The sequence below is a fragment of the Diaphorina citri genome, unplaced genomic scaffold, assembly GCF_000475195.1.
Source record: "Diaphorina citri unplaced genomic scaffold, Diaci psyllid genome assembly version 1.1 scaffold664, whole genome shotgun sequence".
Taxonomy (NCBI): Eukaryota; Metazoa; Arthropoda; class Insecta; order Hemiptera; family Psyllidae; genus Diaphorina; species Diaphorina citri.
In genome coordinates, this window is record NW_007378097.1 from 15,794 (window position 1) to 41,416 (window position 25,623).

Genomic DNA, 25,623 nt, shown 5'->3' on the forward strand with positions numbered 1-25,623 from the left:
ACAAAACGGGAGAAACCACCCTTATCATTTTATTAATGCTCTCGTAATAAGTACGCGAGTGTTTTAAATTCCCTAATTAAATCTAATCCCCCAACAGCCGGTAGAGTTGGAGTATTCAACTCATTCATCTTAGTACGGACAAACTCCTACATAGAAAACACGCATACCAAACGACACAAAACGGGAGAAAATAAGTCAACATAAGCAGGTGGATATTATTTAAATTAGCTGTATAATTTATCTACTTTTAAGCACCACCATTCAAGTGCTTAAAACATGGGATTTTCTTTGGCGCCGTATTAAAATCTTCAAAACTGCTCGAGTGAGACGTGGCTTGAATTCAAAAGTGGGAACCATTCTTGCCTGACGAACGCTTAGAAAGAGTGAACCGTTTCATCCGGATACACCAAGGAGTATTTGCGATAGACCTTGCGTCCTTTCAAGCTATGATACAATCTGAACAGACCAAAGCATCCGAGGATGATGCACAAGATTGTGATGATGAGTACAGAGCCTCCATTGTGGAGGATAAACTGTGATACAATCTGAACAGACCAAAGCATCCGAGGATGATGCACAAGATTGTGATGATGAGTACAGAGCCTCCATTGTGGAGGATAAACTCCCCCCAGTCTGTCCTCTGGATCCAGGTCTGATTCAACTGAACGGTGATGTTATTCCAGTCGTCTGGAACACGAGGTGCTGATGGCATAGACGTTCCAGGAGGGATAGCTCCTGAGCAAGAACCCTCAGTCAAATTGCTGACAGGAGGAGCTAGGACATCATCCAAATAGTCGTAGTAACTTTCGTTGATCCTTGGTGCTGACTGGGCAACGGATAAGGTGGCATTTCTGTTTGGAATCGAAAGTAATGGACTCTCAGCATTCAGCAGTGTGGACAATACCTTGCTTGTATGCCCGTCCAGTGTTCTAGTGTTGTTGGGGATGTTTGGTTTGAAATGCTGAAGCAGAGCGTGAAAAATGAATTACCTGTACACAAATGTTCTGTAGGTGGAAGCCGTGGAAGATTTACAGGGGAAAAAAAACTTGTATGACGTCATCGCGTATGGTAAAACGCAAGGGATTTTTTCCTACAGGAATGTTTTTTATGGGATTTTAAATAAATGTAACAAAATGTAGGTCTTGTAACCTCCTCTGTCACTTGGAGGTGGTGTTCCAGGAGGGATAGCTCCTGAGCAAGAATCCTCAGTCAAATTGCTGACAGGAGGTGCTAGGACATCATCCAAATAGTCGTAGTAACTTTCGTTGATCCTTGGTGCTGACTGGACAACGGATAAGGTGGCATTTCTGTTTGGAATCGAAAGCAATGGACTGTCAGCATTCAGCAGTGTGGACAATACCTTGCTTGTATGCCCGTCCAGTGTTCTATTAGTGTTGTTGGGGATGAGAAGAGAGAGGAAGAAAACGAGGAGGAGGAGGAGGAGGAGAGGAAAGGAGGAAAAAGGAAGAGAGAGGAAGAAAACGAGGAGGAGGAGGAGGAGGAGAGGAAAGGAGGAAAAAGGAAGAGAGAGGAAGGGAACGAGGAGAAGTAGAGGAGAGGAAGAAAAAACGGAGAAAGGAAGAAGAGCCCGAGGGAAAGAGGAGGGGGGAATAAAGAATGAAGTTTCCCTAAAAAATCACAAGTCTGTTTTGTTGGTATGTCCAAATTTATAAATAAATTAATCTGTAAATCTCAGTTTCTCCTTGTAAATGTCAGTTTCTCCCCTCTCAGTCTACCGTAGATAACAACATGCTCCAGAGAATCCTGACTCTAGGAGCACGGCCTGTTTTAGATTGCGCCTCCAACGGATTTGTACTCTGAGGAAATTCAAACTCAAAACTGCACTATATTTGCTTTGTTTTGCAGTCACTCCACGCCCCTGGTTTGTTTCAAAGGATAGCAAAGGTACACCTTAGCTGTTACCATCTGTATTTATCCTATTGGAGCATTTAAACCATTACAAAGTGAACACACGTATTGAATAGAAAATGTCTGGTGAGGGAGGGGGTGGGATTCTGGATTGGGACAAGAGGGAATATCCAGGGCCAGGATTAAATTTCATTCTGAGGAAATTTAAGCTTATAGGGACAGATAAGTTTAACCTGGAGAACTGTGGAAGAATGTATCATGTTCTTTTAACTGGTGCGATTTCACTATTACCATCACTGGTCAAATTAAAAGGAGTACCTGCTGATATTGTCTAAATACTCCACACATACTGTGTTTCTAAGAAAAGGTCTTCATTTTAATCTAATTTGGGTTCTGATCCAGTGTGCTTAGTGCACACTCCAATGTAAACATGGCCCTGAAGAAGATTCTCTTTTCCCACAGCATTTATCCCTCCTCCCTTAAGTTTATCTTGTGTATTTCTCAACTCGTTGGGTACACTTGACTTTAATGTTGCCACTAGGTACTTAGTGAACTTTGTGTTCAAATGCTGAAAAGCTCCGAGAATAAAAGAAACCCTTTTGTGTGACCAATAAGTATCTCTGTATGTATAACATCGCTGGCATTCTCTCTACCTTTCTGCAGCTCTATTCTGTGTCTTTATCCCTCCTTTTTCACCACTTATTGCTCTATCTCTCAGTATTTCTCTGAAATCCCCACTTTCTCTTCAAGCATGACGTCTAAACCAACTTCGTTTTCTCAGAAATTTTCTCCATTACGACCATTACTTCCTCACCTTCTGTCAGACAGCTATTTCCCGTGCAATACATCCCGGTAAGACAACACAATATTCTACAAAATGTTGCACTGTTTACACAATGTTCTTCGTTTCGAGCAACGAATTTATTACTTTTCTTGCGGGGTTTTCGTCCACCTATTTACCACACTGTACATAAATTCTCATTTGCCCTATAAATAGATATGACAGTCGGAAAGTCGTAATCTTTTTCCGCCATATGGGTACCTACGTTCGGACTATCAGACAGTCTGAGACTCTGAGCGTGAGTAGCTGGCGTTTTCAAAAGTCACAAGACCTTTTATCCTGAAATTTATCCTCAAAGGATAAGGATCGCTCTCGGAACGGCTGGCTTTCTCCTATCCCTAGCAGTTACTATTCCCTCTATCTAACCTCTTGAAAAAAGTCACCAGAACTAGGTGAAACAGAAAGTACCAGAAAACGTCGTATTTCACAGAAGAACGTACCTTATGTTCAATGTTGCGACAAATTTGACAAGACAAGATATTACATTACGCATATAATGTTCCATGAGATATTTCACATTATTAATACAAATGTTCGCTGACTTCTCTTCATTCCCTGTTGCTTCGCATTTCGTTTCTCGCCGTGACATTTCTGTGCCTTTTGCACGTATTGGATTTAATATTTCATATTCTCAACATGGTATGTTGTTATGAAATAGGGTTATTATTTAGGTATGAAATAGGGTTTATTAGACCTTATTGCCGCATAAAGGTGAAATATTTTCTTGATTGAAAAGTAACAGGAAGCAGAAAAAGAGAAAGAGGAGATGAAGACAGTGTAGAAGAGAGACGAGGAGGAAAAGGAAAAATTGTAGAAAAAAGAAAGGGGATGAGCAGGGGAAAGGAGGAAAAAATCTCCGAGTGCTAAATATACAATTTCACTTCACACACACTGGGATAATAAAACACCTTTGACTCCTCTTTAAAACAAAAGCTGCTTCTCTTTTCGCAACTTTCGAACAAAGCTGCGAAATGTTGCTATCAGCACTTTTCCGTCACTCTTTTGTTTTATGATGACGTGTTATCAAATTTCAATTAGGTCGGCATGTCTGAGGAGCAATGCACTTTGATTATGTTCGCAGCGTTTTATACATAGGTACCCGTACATATGTACGTATATAACATAGGTGTCAATCTTCATTACCATACATATTATGTTTAATGAAGCCTGGTACATACCTTATGACCCAAATTGATCCTCCAACCCTTCTCGTTCGACAGATATGTATAGTGTTTTGGACCTGATATTTCGTAAAAATCGCGTACAAACGCAACATACTAACGGAAGACCATCCTGTTAGAAACCCTCCTCAGTGGTGAGTGGTGAGTCAAGTCATAAAATTTAACGATTAACCGGGAAACGACATTTGTGACAAAGCATTTATGCTCAACACAATTGAATTTTCATCCGGTTAGAAAATCAATACTTGGGTAGCAGCATTTGTACCGGGATGGTGCCTCATTTTTCGCTACAAAAGTCCTGAGAAATCCTACAACCATACCACATAGGTTACATGAAATTACGAGCATATTCTGTACTCCCAGACATGTAGAAAATGTATAGAAATGGAGGAGTCGAGGAGCATTAGGCTTGAAATTATGAAATAACGAGTGATGACTTGACGAGTGAGTGTAATCCTGCAGAGTGAGGCTCCCAATAATAATAATAGAAATAATAATCTGCTGGAGATGAAGTAATAATAATACTTTTGTTTTTAATTATTCCCTCTTCACGGAGTTATTTTTTCAAGTGTGAGCGAAGAACAACTCTTCTACTTGAAGCGCGGGGATATTTCACAGGGTGGAGGGAAAGTGTGGCGACGTAAGCGACGTTCAACGAAGCGAGGAATGTCCATGTCTGGAGGAACTGGAGTTATGCGGGTTGTAGGGTGTTCTGAAAATCTTGCAATCAGGATGACTATGTCTGGATGAATTGGAATTATGGGGATTGTAGGGTGTTCTGAAAATATTGTCTATTCTGAAGAATGGCACAAAAGCTACGAGTTTTATTAAAAGCAGATTGAACGATACATCATAGTTTAGCTCGGTTTTCACGAAACAGACCCATTAACGAAATTTTTGATCGTATATGATCGGATCGGAAGAAAAAAATCGTAGAATTTGTACCAGGATTGAATCTTCTTCAAATTTATCTCTTCGCCTCAGCTTTAGTCCTTTCCTTGCATGACCATTTTTTCCCCCTCTTTTAGATCTTAACAACACATCTCTCTATCTCTAGTTCCAATCCGAGGGACACACTACGTCTCTACTTAACATATGCTACCAAGATGACTGAAGACTTGAAGACAAGATGAGGAAATAGAAATATTATATCCAAGCAGTTAGGAAGAACGACAAGTTATCAATCTGCCGAAGATGAAACAGGACAAGTCAAGGAAGAGATAACAAAAGAAATGAGATAACAAAAGAAAAAGACAATTCAACACAATATCAAATTCATAAGAACAAATCAACATTTTTGAAAAAGTACTGTCGTTAAACGTTGGAGTATCCACCCAAAGACACTATTCTTGAGTTAGTAGAAACTGTATCCTGGTAACAAACGCACCCTCAAGTTGCAGATTTCTTGGCGTTTGAATTGAAAACTCCCCGTGCTTTTTCGGCGACCATTATTTCTTTCTGTCAGTCTCTCATAATAATGTCTGTGATTTGAAATCAAGTGAAGACTGAAGATTATTATTATATTTTTATGGTTTTTAATATCTGTGCAGAATACCGCATGCACAATTCCCATTTTGCTGATATTAGCACAACCACGAATCTTCTCTGGGAGGATGAATTGAAAGAGACTGAAATTAAAAGTCAGTTGAGAAATGGGTTTATGAATGCTATTCATATGAATGCTATTCATATGTGAGTTGTGAGTATTACAGGATTTCTTTTGAGAAACGCATGAAAAGAGCTGTGAAATCTGCACGAAAAATGGAGCTTCCTCCAGTACTTAGGTACACTTACAAATCATCATCTTCTTGACTTACGACGAGTAGGTATGTATGCGTTTCAGTGACTTATTCCCTTTTATAAATGAGCTTCTTTTTTTAACAATTATGTATACCCATTACATGTACTTTGGTTAACAATTATGTATAACCATTACATGTACTTTGGCTTACCGTTTTACTCAAGTTTGATCCTCATTCAAATAGTGCCATTTCTAATTCGAGATCTGTAACCAAACAAAACAAAGGTACAATGTTAAAATCAACAATTCTACACCAGACCAAATTGACAGACAAATGCATGAGCACAAAATTGTGTCCTTGTCATAAATCCCCTGCATTTGAATCATTCTGTAAAATTTCAGACTAATTGGCCTGGTAACAGGGTAGAAGCCAGCCGTTCCGAGAACGAACCTTTTAGAGATAAAGTTCGCCCGGGGCGGGAATCGTACCGGCTGCCGAGGGCTTAACCCAAGTGATTGGCAAACACTTTCACCCAGGGCAGGAAGGAGACTTCATTTCAGACGAAAAGAAAACGATGGTGAACTGTGCAATCGGAACGTCAGAGAATGGTGCGAATTTCAAACTTTAAACTTACAATGAGAACAACTCGTGAGTTGAACTTTACACGATAATTAAGAAGCAAAACTTTTATCTTAAACGATGTGAGTAGAACTATTTCCAAATCTCCAGCTGATAATGTCGAAATTTACAAGAAAGTTTCAAGCACTTTCTATTATCTCCGTGGAAAAGTAAATTGAATTTCCTTTTATTTTCGTCTGGGAAATACTGATTATGAAGAAAGCCGTTTCGTAAAGGAAAAAGACGATGTACCTACTACGTAACCGATTACGTTATAAAGACCCACACCTGACGCGATAGTAGAAACCGAAATCTGGTGCGAAATTTCTGCCATTGTTGTCCTGGCCAATAAGGGCTTAAGCGAAATTCGTTCCTTTTTCGTCGGGGAAATACTGATTATGAAGAAAGGCGTTTCGTAAAGGAAAAAGACGATGTACTACGTAACCGATTATGTTATTAAGACCCATACCTGACGCGATAGTAGAAACCGAAATCTGGTGCGAAATTTCTGCCATTGTTGTCCTGGCCAATAAGGGCTTAAGCGAAATTCGTTCCAAAAATCCTTTGGGTTATTGGGTAGGAACTCACCCCACAAGGTCATCACGTGCCGTTTTGTGACAACCAAGCAGGACAAAGTGTACGGAATAGCACGCCTACATTGATATTTGAAAATTTCCACATCAGTCACTCATTAGCTTTTTATTTGAAACCTACACAACCAGGCGCTCATTTTTTTTTCTACCCCTAAGCTAAAAATCCCAAAGGTAAAATCTCACCCACATTAAATTTACCAACGTTTCTCGGTCAATACATGAAATCTTCTCTTTTCGCAACTTTCGAACAAAGCTGCGAAATGTTGCTATCAGCACTTTTCCGTCACTCTTTTGTTTTATGATGACGTGTTATCAAATTTCAATTAGGTCGGCATGTCTGAGGAGCAATGCACTTTGATTATGTTCGCAGCGTTTTATACATAGGTACCCGTACATATGTACGTATATAACATAGGTGTCAATCTTCATTACCATATGTTTAATGAAGCCTGGTACATATGTACGTTATGGCCCAAATTGATCTTCCAACCCTTCTCGTTCGACAGATATGTATAGTGTTTTGGACCTGATATTTCGTAAAAATCGCGTACAAACGCAACATACTAACGGAAGACCAACCTCGGTGGTGAGTCAAGTCATAAAATTTAACGATTAACCGGGAAACGACATTTGCGACAAAGCATTTATGCTCAACACAATTCTGGTACATACGTTATGGCCCAAATTGATCTTCCAACCTTTCTCGTTCGACAGATATGTATAGTGTTTTGGACCTGATATTTGCGTAAAAATCGCGTACAAACGCAACATACTAACGGAAGACCATCCTGTTAGAAACCCTCCTCAGTGGTGAGTGGTGAGTCAAGTCATAAAATTTAACGATTAACCGGGAAACGACATTTGTGACAAAGCATTTATGCTCAACACAATTGAATTTTCATCCGGTTAGAAAATCAATACTTGGGTAGCAGCATTTGTACCGGGATGGTGCCTCATTTTTCGCTACAACCGCTAGAAATGTGAGAGCTACATACATAGGCTCTGATGGAAACTGGAGTTTTCAACAACCAATAACTCTGTTTGAAACTAGAGTTTTCAACAACCAATAACTTTTGGAAAAGTTCTAAAAAAAAAATAATTGAATAGGTATAGGTACCACGTCGGAAAATCGTATTAGCTAAACAAGAAAATAATTCAGACGAACCAACAGTAGGTAAATCATAAATGGTCGAAAAAACGTAAAATGAATGATTCTAAAGAAGGGAAGAGAAACAAAAACTCATCAATGGAAAACTCATCACACAACTCATCAGAGACCCAACACTTACGGTATTACACCAAAATGTGAAGATTACTTTCAAATCTGAGCGTCACGAAGGTACGATTGCCAAGAAGGTTCGAAATGGATTCCAAGTTTTGACGATAAAAACAAAAAAAAAACAGCAAATATAATACACAGACGGGCAGCAAGATAATCGCCACAATGAATGGGGAACGTTGTTCATAATTATCTCGTAATAATTGTGCACATCAATCTATCCGCAATATCCGCATACTGCTCATAAACATTGGCACAACAAATAGCGGCAAGACGCAAGAACATCGTTGTTGACGAATCTAAACTCAACCAGGGCAATGAAAATCGGAGAGCATATTATACATACCATAGCATTGAGAAAAACCATGTGATGTAGAAAATAGACTTGAAAAGGAACTAGCTAGAAAGGTACAAGAAAATTTTTTGATCGTAAATGATCGAATCGCAAGAAAAAAATCGTAGAATTTGTACCAGGATTGAATCTTCTTCAAATTTATCTCTTCGTCTCAGCTTTAGTCCTCTTTCCATTTCCTTGCATGACCATTTTTCCCCCTCTTTTAGATCTTAACAACACATCTCTCTATCTCTTGTTCCTATCCAAGGGACACACTACGTCTCTACAATTTTATTTAAATACACCCTGTCCCTTGCTCCCTAGAGCCAAGGACGAGGACCTTAACAACACCCTGTGCCCCCAGGGAACAGGGAAGACTAGGGAAGTGGAAAAGGTTGCAGACAGAATTAGCAGCACAATTTGTTGCTATCCTGGATGAAGTCAAGATCAATTGGATTTGTCAGTTCCAGATACTAAGTCAAGCGTGAGATTTTTCAATCAACATCAGATATCTCCTACTCGGGACGTGTCGTGTGTTCTGAGAAATTCCTTCCTCCTTTTCTTCCGTCTGATGAAGGAATCTGATATCAATATTGGAAAAATCCCACATCATAACCTTTTCCCCAGAAGATGACCGTCGGAATAATAACCCCGGGGATTTTATACCCGGGGACAAGAACACGGGGCAATGACGTAATGGGGACCACTGGATAATAATGAGTTGCTTCGTTTGTTTTGTACCGTTATCGTCAGTCCACAGTAGGTAGCTTTCAATTTTGTTTATCTTTCAAAAAATGAAAATTTCTACGGATTTTAAAAAATAGTAATAATAATTTCTTCTCGTATTAAGAAGAATAAAAGAGAAAGCATTTTTTACCCAATAGTAAAGGTTGAGGTAGGATGAGCTGGTGCAGAATCAAAACTCCAATACTTACTTCTTATCCTTAAAATTTACCAGAATACTTCGTATATCTTCATTTTCCTCAGAATCCAATCAGGATAAGGCCATAAGGGATAAGGAAAATAAGAAAATCAATTTTCACCTACTTGTTTAGATTGAAGGAAACTCCCTCATACTGATAAGTTAGAAGAAGAAGAAGGCATTCAGATCCTATTATGATTGCCGAAACGAAAAAAAAGCTAGAAGCGATGTTGAGTAGGTGTTATTGTACGAAACAACATAAAATTGAGACACAAAATTGTGGATGGTGGAAATCCTCATGTCTTTCAGAATACAAGTGACCCATTAATAACTCATGAAGTCTCCGAGTTTGTCCCATTAATAAAACACGAATAGATTGGGAAACAAACCCACATTTCTACCTACGCATACGAGAATGTCAGAGGTCATTTGATTGGGTGGACCTACCTGCCGAACATGCAACTGACCTAGATCAGAGCTTTTACAAGCATTCTTTGCTATACATAAGCTTCTTTGCTTTTACATAAGCATTCTTTGCTTTTACAAGCATTCTTTAACGATGAATGGGCTCTACTTCCCACTGAAAATGTCGAGCATAATTTTTCAGAATAAAGAACTCCCTCTTTCCCCTGTCCATCATTTCTCTTTTCATTCATTTCGTTCAAAATTAGCGTTTGTACTTCTTCCTGGCTTTTTCTATTTTCGTCTTCTCTTTTTACTTTCCTTGCATGGGGTGCAACAGTCCTACATACCTACTGGACTCCACGTTAGAGTAGGATTTGTAGAAAAATTCTCAAGAAACGGAAGTCGTGTGCTATTCACCCCAGATTTTTTACCTCGCTTCTTCTCTACGTGGAAAAGGTCAGAAGCTTCGTCTACATATAGATGACAATTTATAAAACGCTCTTTTGATCCACTAAAAAGGTTTCTCCAATCAATAGGGCGCATTTCAATTTCCACTCAATACATCAAGTTTTTAGGAAACTCTTTCTCCTCTCTCTTTCTCTCTTCCCCTTTTTCTCTGTCTTTCTTTGAGGCAGAAATTTCTTCATATTTCACTTGAACGATTGATGTCCAAATTGTCCATCGAATCTATTCAAAATTCAAACGAATATCATTCTGAAAGAAAATAGTCCAAATTTCAACATATCAAAGATATTTTTCTCTTTCAAGGTTATATGATCTGCCATAAGTGGATCTGATAATTTTACATGAAATTGGAGCTCTTTTTAGAGGCTCTTTTTACAAGTTACACCCTTTACGGTCAATATAGGTAGGTAATTAAATATATTTTCACACGCTCTCTAGCAGGGGTTCCCAAACTTTTGAGTATTGCGTACCACTTGACACTGACACCTCCAGGTTCTTTTGGCGTATCACCAATCAGGGGCGGCAATTGAATAAATTTAATCATAGTACGATGTCACTGTCACAGTTTTTTGGTGCACTTGTAGATTTTTTCTGTCCCAGCAGTCCCAACACACATAGTTCATTTATCCTGTAAATTTTACCTCGTACGCCGTACCGTCCGTACGGTGATATTACCATACATCGTACCGTCCGTACGGTGATATTACCGTACACCGTACCGCCCGTACGCTGGTATTACCGTACGCCGTTTTGTCCGTACTCTAATATTACGGTACTACGCTGGAGACAGCGTGAAAGATCGTCCGTAGAAGCACCTTAACAAGAAGTCAGGACAAAGAAACACGTTTGCAACAGGAGAAAAGAAAAGGACCCCAAACCTGCCAAAGCTCTGGAAAGAAAATTATTGTTTCGCCTCAACAAAGCTAGAACTGATGTTTTTTTTTCCACATAGAAAATATTGCCCGCACATATGTACATAATTGAATTTGGGGAACGAAATAAATTTAATCTGAAAACTTTTCTTCTTTGTCCGCCTCGAGACTTTGGGCAACCAAAAATTTCTCTTGTACTCCGACTTTTTTTTTACAAAGGTATAATTTGAAATTGGGTTTTTCAGTTCACGTGGATTTCTGCTCCGGAGCGCAGGACTTTGTCAACTTTTCGTCTTACTGCTAATCCGACTTCTCTTTTCTTGTTTTGTTCTTTTCATGACACCCTTGGGCGTTGTAATAGGCCAGATCCACAGGTAAAGGTACCTATATTCTTTTTAGCGGAAATTTAAGTAAAACTGTGTATTTTTCACCAATATTTCTTTTTCTTTTACCTGAAAAAACGTATAGGACCTGGAGTAGAACTCCTCGTTATGATAGCTAGAGGCTAAAGAGAGATGAGACAAAATAAATGCTCGGAATTGTACGTTCTGGCTCGCCTGACGGGGAAGTGGGATGGATACACTTATGTAGAATGTCACAGATTTTTCCTTTTTTGGAGACAAATGAAAATGACTCTTATGAAACCGATAGCGGAATATAGCGACTTTGGGAATCCAACCCGGGATATTCTGCATGGCAAACAAAGGCTGGACGCTATCGGCATGTTTCTGCCAACCAAATTCATCCGCAGCTGTGCGGCTGGACCGGACACTTACTGTCGGAAAGTCGTAATCTTTTTCCGCCACATAGGTACCTACGTACCGACTATCAGACAGTCTGAGACTCTGAGCGTGAGTAGCTGGCGTTTTCAAAAGTCACAAGACCTTTTGTCCTGAAATTTATCCTCAAAGGATAAGGATCGCTCTCGGAACGGCTGGCTTTCTCCTATCCCTAGCAGTTACAGTTCCCTCTATCTAACCTCTTGAAAAAAGTCACAAGAACTAGGTGAAACAGAAAGTACCAGAAAGCGTCGTATTTCACAGAAGAACGTACCTTATTATGTTCAATGTTGCGACAAATTTGACAAGACAAGATATTACATTACGCATATAATGCTCCATGAGATATTTCACATTATTAATACAAATGTTCGCTGACTTCTCTTCATTCCTTGTTGCTTCGCATTTCGTTTCTCGCCGTGACATTTCTGTGCCTTTTGCACGATTGGAATTAATATTTCATATTCTCAACATGGTATGTTGTTATGAAATAGGGTTATTATTTAGGTATGAAATAGGGTTTATTAGACCTTATTGCCTAGGACCTGGGATTTGTGAGAACCTTCTTTTTCCGTAATAATCTTACAAGAGAAGAAAACCGTGAGACTCCCAGATCCACATGTGATTTCTATGGGATGCTATATTCAAGGACTCCAGATATGATTAACTTTACTAGTCGTTTGAAAGGTGAGATATCCATAAAGGTGAAATATTTTCTTGATTGAAAAGTAACAGGAAGCAGAAAAAGAGAAACAGGAGATAAAGACAGTTTAGAAGAAGAGAGACGAGGAGGAAAAGGAAAAATTGTAGAAAAAAGAAAGGGGATAAGCAGGGGAAAGGAGGGAAAAAATCTCAGAGTGCTAAATATACAATTTCACTTCACACACACTGGGATAATAAAACACCTTTGACTCCTCTTTAAAACAAAAGCTGCTTCTCTTTTAGGCTCTGATGGAAACTGGAGTTTTCAACAACCAATAACTCTGATGGAAACTAGAGTTTTCAACAACCAATAACTTTTGGAAAAGTTCTAAAAAATAATAATTGAATAGCTACCTACTTCGGAAAATCGTATTAGCTAAACAAGGAAAATAATTCAGACGAACCAACAGTAAATCTCTGAGATAAATGGTCGAAAAAACGTAAAATGAATGGTTCTAAAAGAAGGGAAGAGAAACAAAAACTCGTCAATGGAAAACTCATCACACAACTCATCAGAGACCCAACACTTACGGTATTACAACAAAATGTGAAGATTACTTTCAAATCTGAGCGTCACGAAGGTACGATTGCCAACAAGGTTCGAAATGGATTCCAAGTTTTGACGATAAAAACAAAAAACACAGCAAATATAATACACAGACGGGCAGCAAGATAATCGCCACAATGAATGGGGAACGTTGTTCATAATTATCTCGTAATAATAGATCCATCAATCTATCCGCAATATCCGCATACTGCTCATAAACATTGGCACAACAAAGAGCGGCAAGACGCAAGAACATCGTTGTTGACGAATCTAAACTCAACCAGAGCAATGAAAATCGGAGGGCATATTATACATACCATAGCATTGAGAAAAACCATGTGATGTAGAAAATAGACTTGAAAAGGAACTAGCTAGAAAGGTACAAGAAAACACGTGGAAGAAAACAAAGAATGAAAGAAAGGAAGAAAACTGACATCTTTGACAAGGCGACTCGAGAAAATATGGTACACATAAATTTAAATTTGCAAGACGCGTCAGGAGGCGTCAAAGGGGGGAACAAAAACAAGCCCATCGGAGAATACAATACCAAATTAGAACATGAAGTCACTAGTCAAGGATATGTGAGGACAGCAAAGAGACCCTAGGAACAACTACAACAACAACAACAACAACAACAACAACAACATAAAGCAATCTGTAGCAACGCCCACACTTTGGCGCACTGATTCAAACTTAACATATGCTACCAAGATGACTGAAGACTTGAAGACAAGATGAGGAAATAGAAATATTATATCCAAGCAGTTAGGAAGAACGACTAGAACATGAAGTCACTAGTCAAGGATATGTGAGGAGAGCAAAGAGACCCTAGGAACAACAACACCAACTACACCAACAACATAAAGCAATCTGTAGCAACTCCCACACTTTGGCGCACTGATTCACACTTAACATATGCTACCAAGATGACTGAAGACTTGAAGACAAGATGAGGAAATAGAAATATTATATCCAAGCAGTTAGGAAGAACGACAAGTTATCAATCTGCCGAAGATGAAACAGGGCAAGTCAAGGAAGAGATAACAAAAGAAATGAGATAACAAAAGACAAGAAGAGAAACAAGAAAAAGACAACAAAAGAAAAAGAGTATCCAATAATAATAAAAACGGTAAGAATAATGTTAATACATAGGATGTCTAATATAAACCTGACAAATAAAGACAATTCAACACAATATCAAATTCATAAGAACAAATCAACATTTTTGAAAAAGTACTGTCGTTAAACGTTGGAGTATCCACCCAAAGACACTATTCTTGAGTTAGTAGAAACTGTATCCTGGTAACAAACGCACCCTCAAGTTGCAGATTTCTTGGCGTATGAATTGAAAACTCCCCGTGCTTTTTCGGCGACCATTATTTCTTTCTGTCAGTCTCTCATAATAATGTCTGTGATTTGAAATCAAGTGACAAGTCAAGGAAGAGATAACAAAAGAAATGAGATAACAAAAGAAAAAGACAATTCAACACAATATGAAATTCATAAGAACAAATCAACCTTTTTGAAAAAGAACTGTCGTTAAACGTTGGAGTATCCGCCCAAAGACACTATTCTTGAGTTAGTAGAAACTGTATCCTGGTAACAAACCCACCCTCAAACCCTCGCTGGGACCTTCCCAGCTGGAGACAGATTTGACGAGGTGTTTGGCTTGTAATCTTAAATTACTATGTTTTTCTGTGGTTGATTCTCAGATCGCAAATATACATTTACCACCCACCCTCAAGTTGCAGATTTCTTGGCGTTTGAATTGAAAACTCCCCGTGCTTTTTCGGCGACCATTATTTCTTTCTGTCAGTCTCTCCCAAATTCATAAGAACAAATCAACCTTTTTGAAAAAGTACTGTCGTTAAACGTTGGAGTATCCGCCCAAAGACACTATTCTTGAGTTAGTAGAAACTGTATCCTGGTAACAAACGCACCCTCAAGTTGCAGATTTCTTGGCGTTTGAATTGAAAACTCCCCGTGCTTTTTCGGCGACCATTATTTCTTTCTGTCAGTCTCTCATAATAATGTCTGTGATTTGAAATCAAGTGAAGACTGAAGATTATTATTATATTTTTATGGTTTTTAATATCTGTGCAGAATACCGCATGCACAATTCCCATTTTGCTGATATTAGCACAACCCTAATAATGTCTGTGATTTGAAATCAAGTGAAGATTATTATTATATTTTTATGGTTTTTAATATCTGTGCAGAATACCGCATGCACAATTCCCATTTTGCTGATATTAGCACAACCACGAATCTTCTCTGGGAGGATGAATTGAAAGAGACTGAAATTAAAAGTCAGTTGAGAAATGGGTTTATGGATGCTATTCATATGTGAGTATTATAGGATTTCTTTTGAGAAACGCATGAAAAGAGCTGTGAAATCTGCACGAAAAATGGAGCTTCTTCCAGTACTTTGGTACACTTACAAATCATCATCTTCTTGACTTACGTAGGTACTTATGACTTATTCCCTTTTATAATATGAGCTTCTTTTTTTTAACAATATTATGTATACCCATTACATGTATTTTGGCTTACCGTTTTACTTAAGTTTGATCCTCATTCAAATGGTACCATTTCTAATTCGAGATCCCAATTTGCTGCTATTCTGGATGAAGTCAAGATCAATTGGATTTGTCTGCTTCAGATACTAAGTCAAGCGTGAGATTTTTCAATCAACATCAGATATATCTCCTACTCGAGACGTGTCGTGTGTTCTGAGAAATTCCTTCCTCCTTTTCTTCCGTCTGATGAAGGAATCTGATATCAATATTGCGCCACGGAATTGTGCCTTTACATTTGTGTTTACTCTGGGTTGGGTGAAAGAGACCGGTCTATGGGGATTTGTTATGGAATCTTTATGTGGTGTGTGTATTTATTATTATGTTAAGGCGGTCTCTTCCTGATCCCTTATGTGCCGCGTCCATTTTAGTTTAGGGGACTATTGCAAAAAGAGGTGTGTGTAAAGAAGGCATGGAGATTTTGAGGATGGTAGTATGCCGATTGACAGCGGTATGATGAATGCACCAGTTCCTAACGGATTGAAGCTAAGTCTCTTGAAAAACGAACCAACACTTCAGTTAAATAAAACATCAGGACAGTGCCTGATGAAACGAAAAATGAACGACTCCATTCTTTTCTCACATTCTCAGAACTCGGAACAATAAATTCTCAAAATTGCCTTCTTCCTCCGTAAAATTTCACCTTTGTCTAGTTTTTTTTTCTTTTTTTTTTATCCTTCCTTCCCCCTCCTAGTCCTTAGGGAGAGACGAACCTTAGTAACCAAGTTAAACGCCATCCATCTTGTTTAATTATCTTGAATTTGTTTCCCCTTTTCCCTCCCCCCCGGTTACAAACATAGGGGGCGATAATTTATCCTTGTAGCAACGGACATTAGGTGCAGGGCGTTATTTATTTTTGGTACTTGTCTCACGGCATTCCGGAAAAGAGGGGGAAAGGTCCACGGGGGGGGATCAAGGGGTTAAATTCACTGGAAAATGTTTGCTTAAAACTTTTGTAGAAAACTCGGCAAAAGGATTCAGGTTTCGGATGTCTCTCGCTCTGCTTTCTAAATTAGTAATTGGGGATCAAATTTCTAAAAGCTTGTTGGCTTCAGATGGTGTGTGTATTTATTATTATGTTAAGGCGGTCTCTTCCTGATCCCTTATGTGCCGTGTCCATTTTAGTTTAGGACTATTGGCACTACAAAAGAGGTGTGTGTAAAGAAGGCATGGAGATTTTGAGGATGGTAGTATGCCGATTGACAGCGGTATGATGAATGCACCAGTTCCCCCAACGGATTGAAGCTAAGTCTCTTGAAAAACGAACCAACACTTCAGTTAAATAAAACATCAGGACAGTGCCTGATGAAACGAAAAATGAACGACTCCATTCTTTTCTCACATTCTCAGAACTCGGAACAATAAATTCTCAAAATTGCCTTCTTCCTCCGTAAAATTTCACCTTTGTCTAGTTTTTTTTTCTTTTTTTTTTATCCTTCCTTCCCCCTCCTAGTCCTTAGGGAGAGACGAACCTTAGTAACCAAGTTAAACGCCATCCATCTTGTTTAATTATCTTGAATTTATTTCCCCTTTTCCCTCCCCCCCCGGTTACAAACATAGGGGGCGATAATTTATCCTTGTAGCAACGGACATTAGGTGCAGGGCGTTATTTATTTTTGGTACTTGTCTCACGGCATTCCGGAAAAGAGGGGGAAAGGTCCACGGGGGGGGATCAAGGGGTTAAATTCACTGGAAAATGTTTGCTTAAAACTTTTGTAGAAAACTCGGCAAAAGGATTCAGGTTTCGGATGTCTCTCGCTCTGCTTTCTAAATTAGTAATTGGGGATCAAATTTCTAAAAGCTTGTTGGCTTCAGGTTCTATGCACACGTGATTTGAAAATAGTGTCACATATTCATGAGGAACCCAAACACCCGACCTTGAATATACGTAGTTTATATGTATTTGTGGAGGAGATGCACAAAGCACCATGGTGCAAATAAAGCCACATTACTGTCTATTAGTGGTGACGCCAAAACTCCAGGGGAGAGAACAAAATGATTTCCCTTTTGAAATTTTGATCTACTGTTGATATCCAAATACTGCTCAACAATTAAAAAATAAAATCCCAGAAATCTTCGGAGGTTTCTAGTCCACACAGAAGTTGTACATTCTTCTGGCTTCAGGTTCTATGCACACGTGATTTGAAAATAGTGTCAAATATTCCTGAGGAACCCAAACACCCGACCTTGAATATAACATGACAAATACGTAGTTTATTGTTATTTGTGGAGATGCACAAAGCACCATGGTGCAAATAAAGCCACATTACTGTCTATTGGTGGAGACGTCAAAACTCCAGGGGAGGGAACAAAATGATTTCCCTTTTGAAAATTGGATCTACTATTGATATCCAAATACTGCTCAACAATTAAAAAATAAAATCCCAGAAATCTTCGGAGGTTTCTAGTCCACACAGAAGTTGGTCATTCTTTCAGTGGATCAGCCAGCCGCAACAGCATGTTGACTGCACCATCAGTTGCAACGGATCACCGAACTTAAGCAACGCCAACGCGTTGACAACAGTGAGATGTCTAGATGGTTGACTGTCTGGGATAACAGATATTTCGGAGGTGCATTCAGCCTCGTGAGTACAATAGAGATGGTTAGAATCCCAGCCAACTGGCAAGGAAGAAAGTCCTGATATTATCTTTGGGTGTTGGAGGCTGACCAATCTGCATAAAATCCTCCTATGGGCTTTTCTGACAGAGAAGATGACATGACATGTTATCTGGTGGTCGACAGATTTTGAAAATCTCAATGATAAATTTGCGAGGACTTAAAATTAGCTAAGATTTTTTTTAAATGACAGATCTTTTTCTCATATTCCAATTTTTGGGAGATCTTGTAATTTTGCTTTGTCCTTACATTTCCGCTGGCTTGGCTTTTTTTCTGACAGAGAAGATGACCTGACATGTTATCAGGTGGTCGAAAGATTTTGAAAATCTCAATGATAAATTTGCGAGGACTTAAAATTAGCTAAGATTTCTTTTAAATGACAGATCTTTTTCTCATATTCCAATTTTTGGGAGATCTTGTAATTTTGCTTTGTCCTTACATTTCCGCTGGCTTGGCTTCATCGTATCTTTAAGTTTATCTGTGTGTCTGTGCGTGACACAAGATATCAATCTCCTTGACGACATTTTCTTGTAGACCTTTTTTTTCTCGCTTGACTGACCTCTTCTTCCTTTTTTTTTTCTTTTTTTTTTACAGCTGGCAAATGAGGCGCAGTAATCTACATCAGTTTCAAAAGAATATCTTGTACAAATGGAATGGAAAATGAAATTGATTGTTTAAATCTTTAAATAAAGAAAGCTCATCTACGCATCCACCAATCACAAGATTTGACATTGTGAGAGTCAAATCTTGTCATTTAACATTAATATATTAATATGGGCTTGGTCAGCTCAACTCGAAGCCATAAGGATGTGTCAAGCAATCAAGCCGAACTTGAAATTCGGATGAAAAAGGTTTGACCCACATTATTCGATTGACAAGAGATAGAGCCATCCTTTAAATTTCCTGCAAACTGAAAACTTGGTTGACAATCTCTGCATCCACATTTCCACGTCAAAAGTTTTTAGAAGGGAAACGAGGTGCATTCAGCCTCGTGAGTACAATAGAGATGGTTGGAATCCCAGCCAACTGGCAAGGAAGAAAGTCCTGATATTATCTTTGGGTGTTGGAGGCTGACCAATCTGCATAAAATCCTCCTATGGGAAAGCTCTGAAACGCCTACATTCTGTTTACTGGAACATCCATTCCATGCGAAATTATTTTTTGGAGTGTTATAAATTGCATCAATGAATATCATAAAATTTGACAGTGGTTAGGTATTATAAGATATTATTTGGTTAGGTATTGGATTTTATAAATTTACTCCATTATATTTACGTATATGAATTTTAAACATGGTACGTACATCGTACGTTCTGTTTACTGGAACATCCATTCCATGCGAGATTATTTTTTGGAGTGTTATAAATTGCATCAATGAATATCATAAAATTTGACAGTGGTTAGGTATTATTAGATATTATTTGGTTAGGTATTGGATTTTATAAATTTACTCCATTATATTTACGTATATGAATTTTAAACATGGTACGTACATCGTACATACATAAAAGCACGGTCCATGAAGTCTGAGAAGGGGATAGATTGCGAAACAAACCAACATTTCCACCTACGCATACGAGAATGTCAGAGGTCATTTGATTGGGTGGACCTACCTGCCGAACATGCAACTGACCTACATAGATCAAAGCTTTTAAAAGCATTATTTGCCATACATAAGCTTCTTTGCTTTTACAAGCATTCTTTGCTATACATAAGTATTATTTGCTCTTACAAGCATTCTTTGCTATTTTACAAGCATTCTTTAACGATGAATGGGCTCTACTTCCCACTGAAAATGTCGACAGATTGCGAAACAAACCAACATTTTCACCTACGCATACGAGAATGTCAGAGGTCATTTGATTGGGTGGACCTACCTGCCGAACATGAACTGACCTAGATCAGAGCTTTTACAAGCATTCTTTACTATACTTAAGTATTATTTGCTCTTACAAGCATTCTTTGCTATTTTACAAGCATTCTTTAACGATGAATGGGCTCTACTTCCCACTGAAAATGTCCATGATGTTTTTTTTTCCACATAGAAAATATTGCCCGCACATAATTGAATTTGGGAAACGAAATAAATTTAATCTGAAAACTTTTCTTCTTTGTTCGCCTCGAGACTTTGGGCAACCAAAAATTTCTCTTGTACTCCGACTTTTTTTTACAAAGGTATAATTTGAAATTAGGTTTTTCAGTTCACGTGGATTTGTGCTCCGGAGCGCAGGACTTGGTCAACTTTTCATCTTACTGCTAATCCGACTTCTCTTTTCTTGTTTTGTTCTTTTCATGACACCCTTGGGCGTTGTGAGAGGCCAGATCCACAGGTAAAGGTACCTATTCTTTTTAGCGGAAATTTAAGTAAAACTGTGTATTTTTCACCAATATTTCTTTTTCTTTTACCTGAAAAAACGTATAGGACTTGGTATGGAGTGCAATAGTCCTACATACCTACTTGACTCCACGTTAGAGTAGGATTTGTAGAAAAATTCTCAAGAAACGGAAGTCGTGTGCTATTCACCCCAGATTTTTTACCTCCCTTCTTCTCTACGTGGAAAAGGTCAGAAGCTTCGTCTACCTATAGATGACAATATTTATACAACGCTCTTTTGATCCACTAAAAAGGTTTCTCCCATCAATAGGGCGCATTTCAATTTCCACTCAATACATCAAGTTTTAAGGAAACTCTTTCTCCTCTCTCTTTCTCTCTTCCCCTTTTTCTCTGTCTTTCTTTGAGGCAGAAATTTCTTCATATTTTCACTTGAACGATTGATGTCCAAATTGTCCATCGAATCTATTCAAAATTCAAACGAATATCATTATGAAAGAAAATAGTCCAAATTTCAACATATCAAAGATATTTTTCTCTTTCAAGGTTATATGATCTGCCATAAGTGGATCTGATAATTTTTTGCTTTCTTTTTTTTTCTTTATTATTTTTTTTAATATCCTGGAATGAGTAGATAATGGATATTGAATCTGAAGCAAAATTATACATAGATTTGTGGGGGAAAAAGAGTAGGTAGGTACTATACTATCTCACATCTGTTTATTGTTTATTTCGCCGTCCATAACTCATATTAGCGCTCTGCGCTCATCTTTAGTATCTTGTCCCCTTCTTCCTGCACGTCCTTGGCTTTTTCCAAACCAGCAAATCATAAAGTTCAAACTTTTACTAGTTTTTAATGTTCCCCGCAATAGATAACGTCAAAATTTCGGAAACTTTTTTTTATCTTCCACAATAATGGCGCGGTCTTTAATGTCTTTTGCGTGAAAAATCCCGGTAACTGGAATGGGTTCCGGGAACGGAGGGACGGGAAGGGTGAATCCATCTTTTTTTTTTAATTAAATTTGCGTAGGTAACGACAGAGCTCTTTTTTATGGGATCATGAAGAAGATTAATAATGTTCTTGTTCCCACATCAGCTATGTCCAAATATTTGTAAGTCAGGTAAGCACCTTTGTTCTGCCCACGCAGATAGATGCTGATTTCGTCGGATTTCTCTTTGACATAGTCAGCAAGAACGTTGGACAAGATGAACAGGCTGGTCCTAGTGGGAGACTGTGTCGATACGTCAGAATACTTGAGTTGAAACATATTCTGAACAAATGTTCCCTGGTATTTGCGGAAACTTTGTTGGAACATGAATAGTCGCAGGAGAGCATCCACTTCCTGGTTAAACTTGGTGAACGCCCAGTTGGGAACATATTTGAAAACTTGGCCAAGTTGGACTTTGATAATCTGGATCAGATAGTCGTTTATTTCATGCGAGTCTAGGATTGTTACTCTGGATGCTGCAATCTCTTCATTAGGACTTTGGGCTGCTCGAATGGATTCCAAATTGTCTGACATTTTCTGATCAAACCTTGACCTTTCACTCGTCAAGTTGTCACATGGGATTTAAATTAGAACACGTGTGACCTGAAAATTTCAATATGAGTTATTTTCAGTAAAAGCTCATGGAGTAAATAATTAGTCAAAGATATTGTCTGACATTTTCTGATCAAACCTTGACCTTTCACTCGTCAAGTTGTCACAAGGGATTTAAATTAGAACACGTGTGACCTGAAAATTTCAATATGAGTTATTTTCAGTAAAAGCTCATGGAGTAAATAATTAGTCAAAGTCTAATGTAAATTTCAAGGGAACACTCGAGTTTTCAAATTTCCCCCTCAGGGAAAAGAAAATAATCAAATTTTCCAATTAATAATTCGAAGTACCGCAAATAGAAAAGCACAACGTAAAGCTAAAAGTTTTGACTAATGTAAATTTCAAGGGAACACTCGAGTTTTCAAATTTCCTCCTCAGGGAAAAGAAAATAATCAAATTTTCCAATTAATAATTCGAAGTACCGCAAATAGAAAAGCACAACGTAAAGCTAAAAGTTTTGCTATCAATTAAAATACACTGCTGAGAAAATGGCAAATTGGGCTCCGATAGGGCTCCAGTGATGTGTTTTAATTTTCCAACATATACTCAACACTCGTTTTAGGATTTTAGTATTTAGTCCCGTCTTGAGGAAATTTTAAAATGAATTCAAGGGGGCAGACAGCGCACGTCCTATAAAGCGTATATTTTAGCTGAACTTGATATGGGTATACTCCAGCTAATTAATAATGCTAAAAGCGTTCCAATGTTTTATCTGAGGCTAAAAGCCTTTTAGACATGAAATAAAATGGAGCATTTTGTACGAACAATGAATTCAAGGGGGCAGACAGCGCACGTCCTTTAAAGCGTATATTTTAGCTGAACTTGATATGGGTATACTCCAACTAATTAATAATGCTAAAAGCGTTCCAATGTTTTATCTGAGGCTAAAAGCCTTTTAGACATGAAATAAAATGGAGCATTTTGTACGAATAAGAACTAGAAAAAATGTTTCTTTGCCCAAGTCGTTAACCGAGTTTAAGTCATGCGAATTGTTAGTTATTACAACGATTTGAAAGCAACCAAATCCCAAAAGAATCAGTCAGTCCCCAAATTCACATCGTCAGAACAGTAACACAAGAAACGTCTCTATGTCTTTAGAGACTACCATTTCGCTACCAGATTAATATCAAATTCGCAGCAAATATTTGAGCTCTGTGCACAACACAAGCAAGGAACTCGGATACACGAAATAGAGTTACCCTATCCGACGTTCTTGTAGGAAATGAATCCCTGAAGTAAACAAGAAACACGAAAAAAATGTTTCTTTGCCCAAGTCGGTAACCGAGTTTAAGTCATGCGAATTGTTAGTTATTACAACGATTTGAAAGCAACCAAATCCCAAAAGAATCAGTCCCCAAATTCAGATCGTCAGAACAGTAACACAAGAAACGTTTGTATGTCTTTAGAGACTACCATTTCGCTTCCAGATTAATATGAAATTCGCAGCAAATATTTGAGCTCTGTGCACAACACAAGCAAGGAACTCGGATACACGAAACAGAGTTACCCTATCCGACGTTCTTGTAGGAAATGAATCCCTGAAGTAAACAAGAAACACGAGAAAACACAGCAGATTGAATAGCGGAATGAGTGAAGCGTAAAATATGATTTCCAATTTTGATTTACTCAGCAAACTTTTGGTGGCAGTCACACGAAAAAACACAGCAGATTGAATAGCGGAATGAGTGAAGCGTAAAATATGATTTCCAATTTTGATTTACTCAGCAAACTTTTGGTGGCAGTCGCACGAGAAAACACAGCAGATTGAACAGCGGAATGAGTGAAGCGTAAAATATGATTTCCAATTTTGATTTACTCAGCAAACTTTTGGTGGCAGTCTTCGTTAGAAACGTTTTGTCATGTTTGAGCAAATATTGCACAACAAACAAACCTTGAACTTGGTGAGGTAGGACGACATTGAGGTCTCTGAGATCCTACAAGGAGAGACTGACAAAAATCTGAAATTGTCTCTTATAGCCATATCATAATCAAGTGGACAAAGAGAAACAATTAATTTCAGTATTCGTCAGTTATGAAGCTGAGGACCCCAAAGACGTCAATGTAAAATATTTTATGACATACATTTGTTATGTCCCCTTTAAACCTCTTAAATTGGACTAAATTATTTATCTTTACACCTTTACAAAAGCTTTAGATAACTCTACATCTCTATCAATGACTAGTACAAAAATATTACCTCCAATTTGTCTAGTTCTGATTTATCGTTTTTAATTCATGCTCATTTTCTCGTGATTATTTTCAATTGTTCTTTTGACCATTTCCGCAACGTTCATTATCAGTTTATCCACTCTGTAGCTTTACCGTATCTTCATTCAAGCGTAGAATATTTTTTCCTCTCTGTACATGACTGTTACAGGTATTTTTTCTACTTTTTTCATTCCATTTGGTTTAGTTATGATTTCAATTGTTTTTGTAGCAGTGTTTTTTATTATTTTTATTGATCGACCCGATTTGTTCAATGTTCTGTGGTGACCATCTCACCTGAAAAGAACAAAAGAACAATGTCAGGTCGATCGAAAACAAAATTATACTGGTTGTTCGCTAATTGGATTGCGAAAAAGAGAACAAACCCAAGTACGCAAGTCAAAGAGATCTTTTCTTAGAGCTTTACAAAATTACTGAAATTTCTAGTAAACTACTAATAGGGGAATACTAATGGTTTCTGTAGGCAGTTTGTCCAAAACCAGCCCCAATTCCAACTACCTCCTGTACAAGTGTACAGTCCACGCTGTATTTATTCACGCACAATTTATCTCCTTCAAAACGAGCATCAATAAATTTTGCAACATAATGTTGTGACAAGGGATGTCATAGTGCATCCCTCAAATGACAGCTGAAACAAAGCCTCTAAAACTGACTTTTTTCCATTCATAGTTTAAAATGTTTCCATTCCATTTTCAGCTAAATTCCCTTTAGGGATGAGGTATTCATCCAGTTTTTTCCCCCCCAACTAGACAAGAGAAAACCGACATCGCATCGACAGGAGCTTTTTTCCTGCAATTTACTCTTTTTTAAGTCTGGATTAGAATGAAAGTTGAAACAGATGAAACCTGCAAGAGAGAAAAGCTTAAGCTAATATTGTGCAGAAAAAGAGAGGAAAATTGAAGTTTGCAGAAGGAATTTTTATTCTCATCGATTAAAAAGTAAATAAAACAGAAACAGGCGAAAGTGCTGACGCCGGAATGTCTGATTTCATAGCAACTTCTGTAGCAAAGAGGGGAGGGGGAGGGAAATAAATAGTCGACAGAAGAATAGGAAGAAGAAGATTAAGAGAGACATCTAAGAAATCAAAGAAGAAGGACAGAGAAGACGACACAGAAGCAGAGA

The 25,623-nt window shown here is 38.1% G+C and overlaps 1 protein-coding gene across 1 annotated transcript in view; it reads right to left on the minus strand.

Moving 5' to 3' along the window:
• Nucleotides 1–188: 188 nt before the first annotated feature.
• Nucleotides 189–25,623, minus strand: part of LOC103511017 — a 54,641-nt gene continuing 29,206 nt past the window's right edge. Inside the window, exons 3-6 of the mRNA XM_026824896.1 lie at nt 24,473–24,777; nt 21,766–22,266; nt 604–961; nt 189–514 (exon numbers count right to left, since the gene is read on the minus strand). Of these exons, the coding sequence (XP_026680697.1) occupies nt 375–514; nt 604–961; nt 21,766–22,197 (930 nt within the window). The 5' untranslated portion in view covers nt 22,198–22,266; nt 24,473–24,777 and the 3' untranslated portion in view covers nt 189–374. The remainder of the gene's footprint in view (nt 515–603; nt 962–21,765; nt 22,267–24,472; nt 24,778–25,623) is intronic.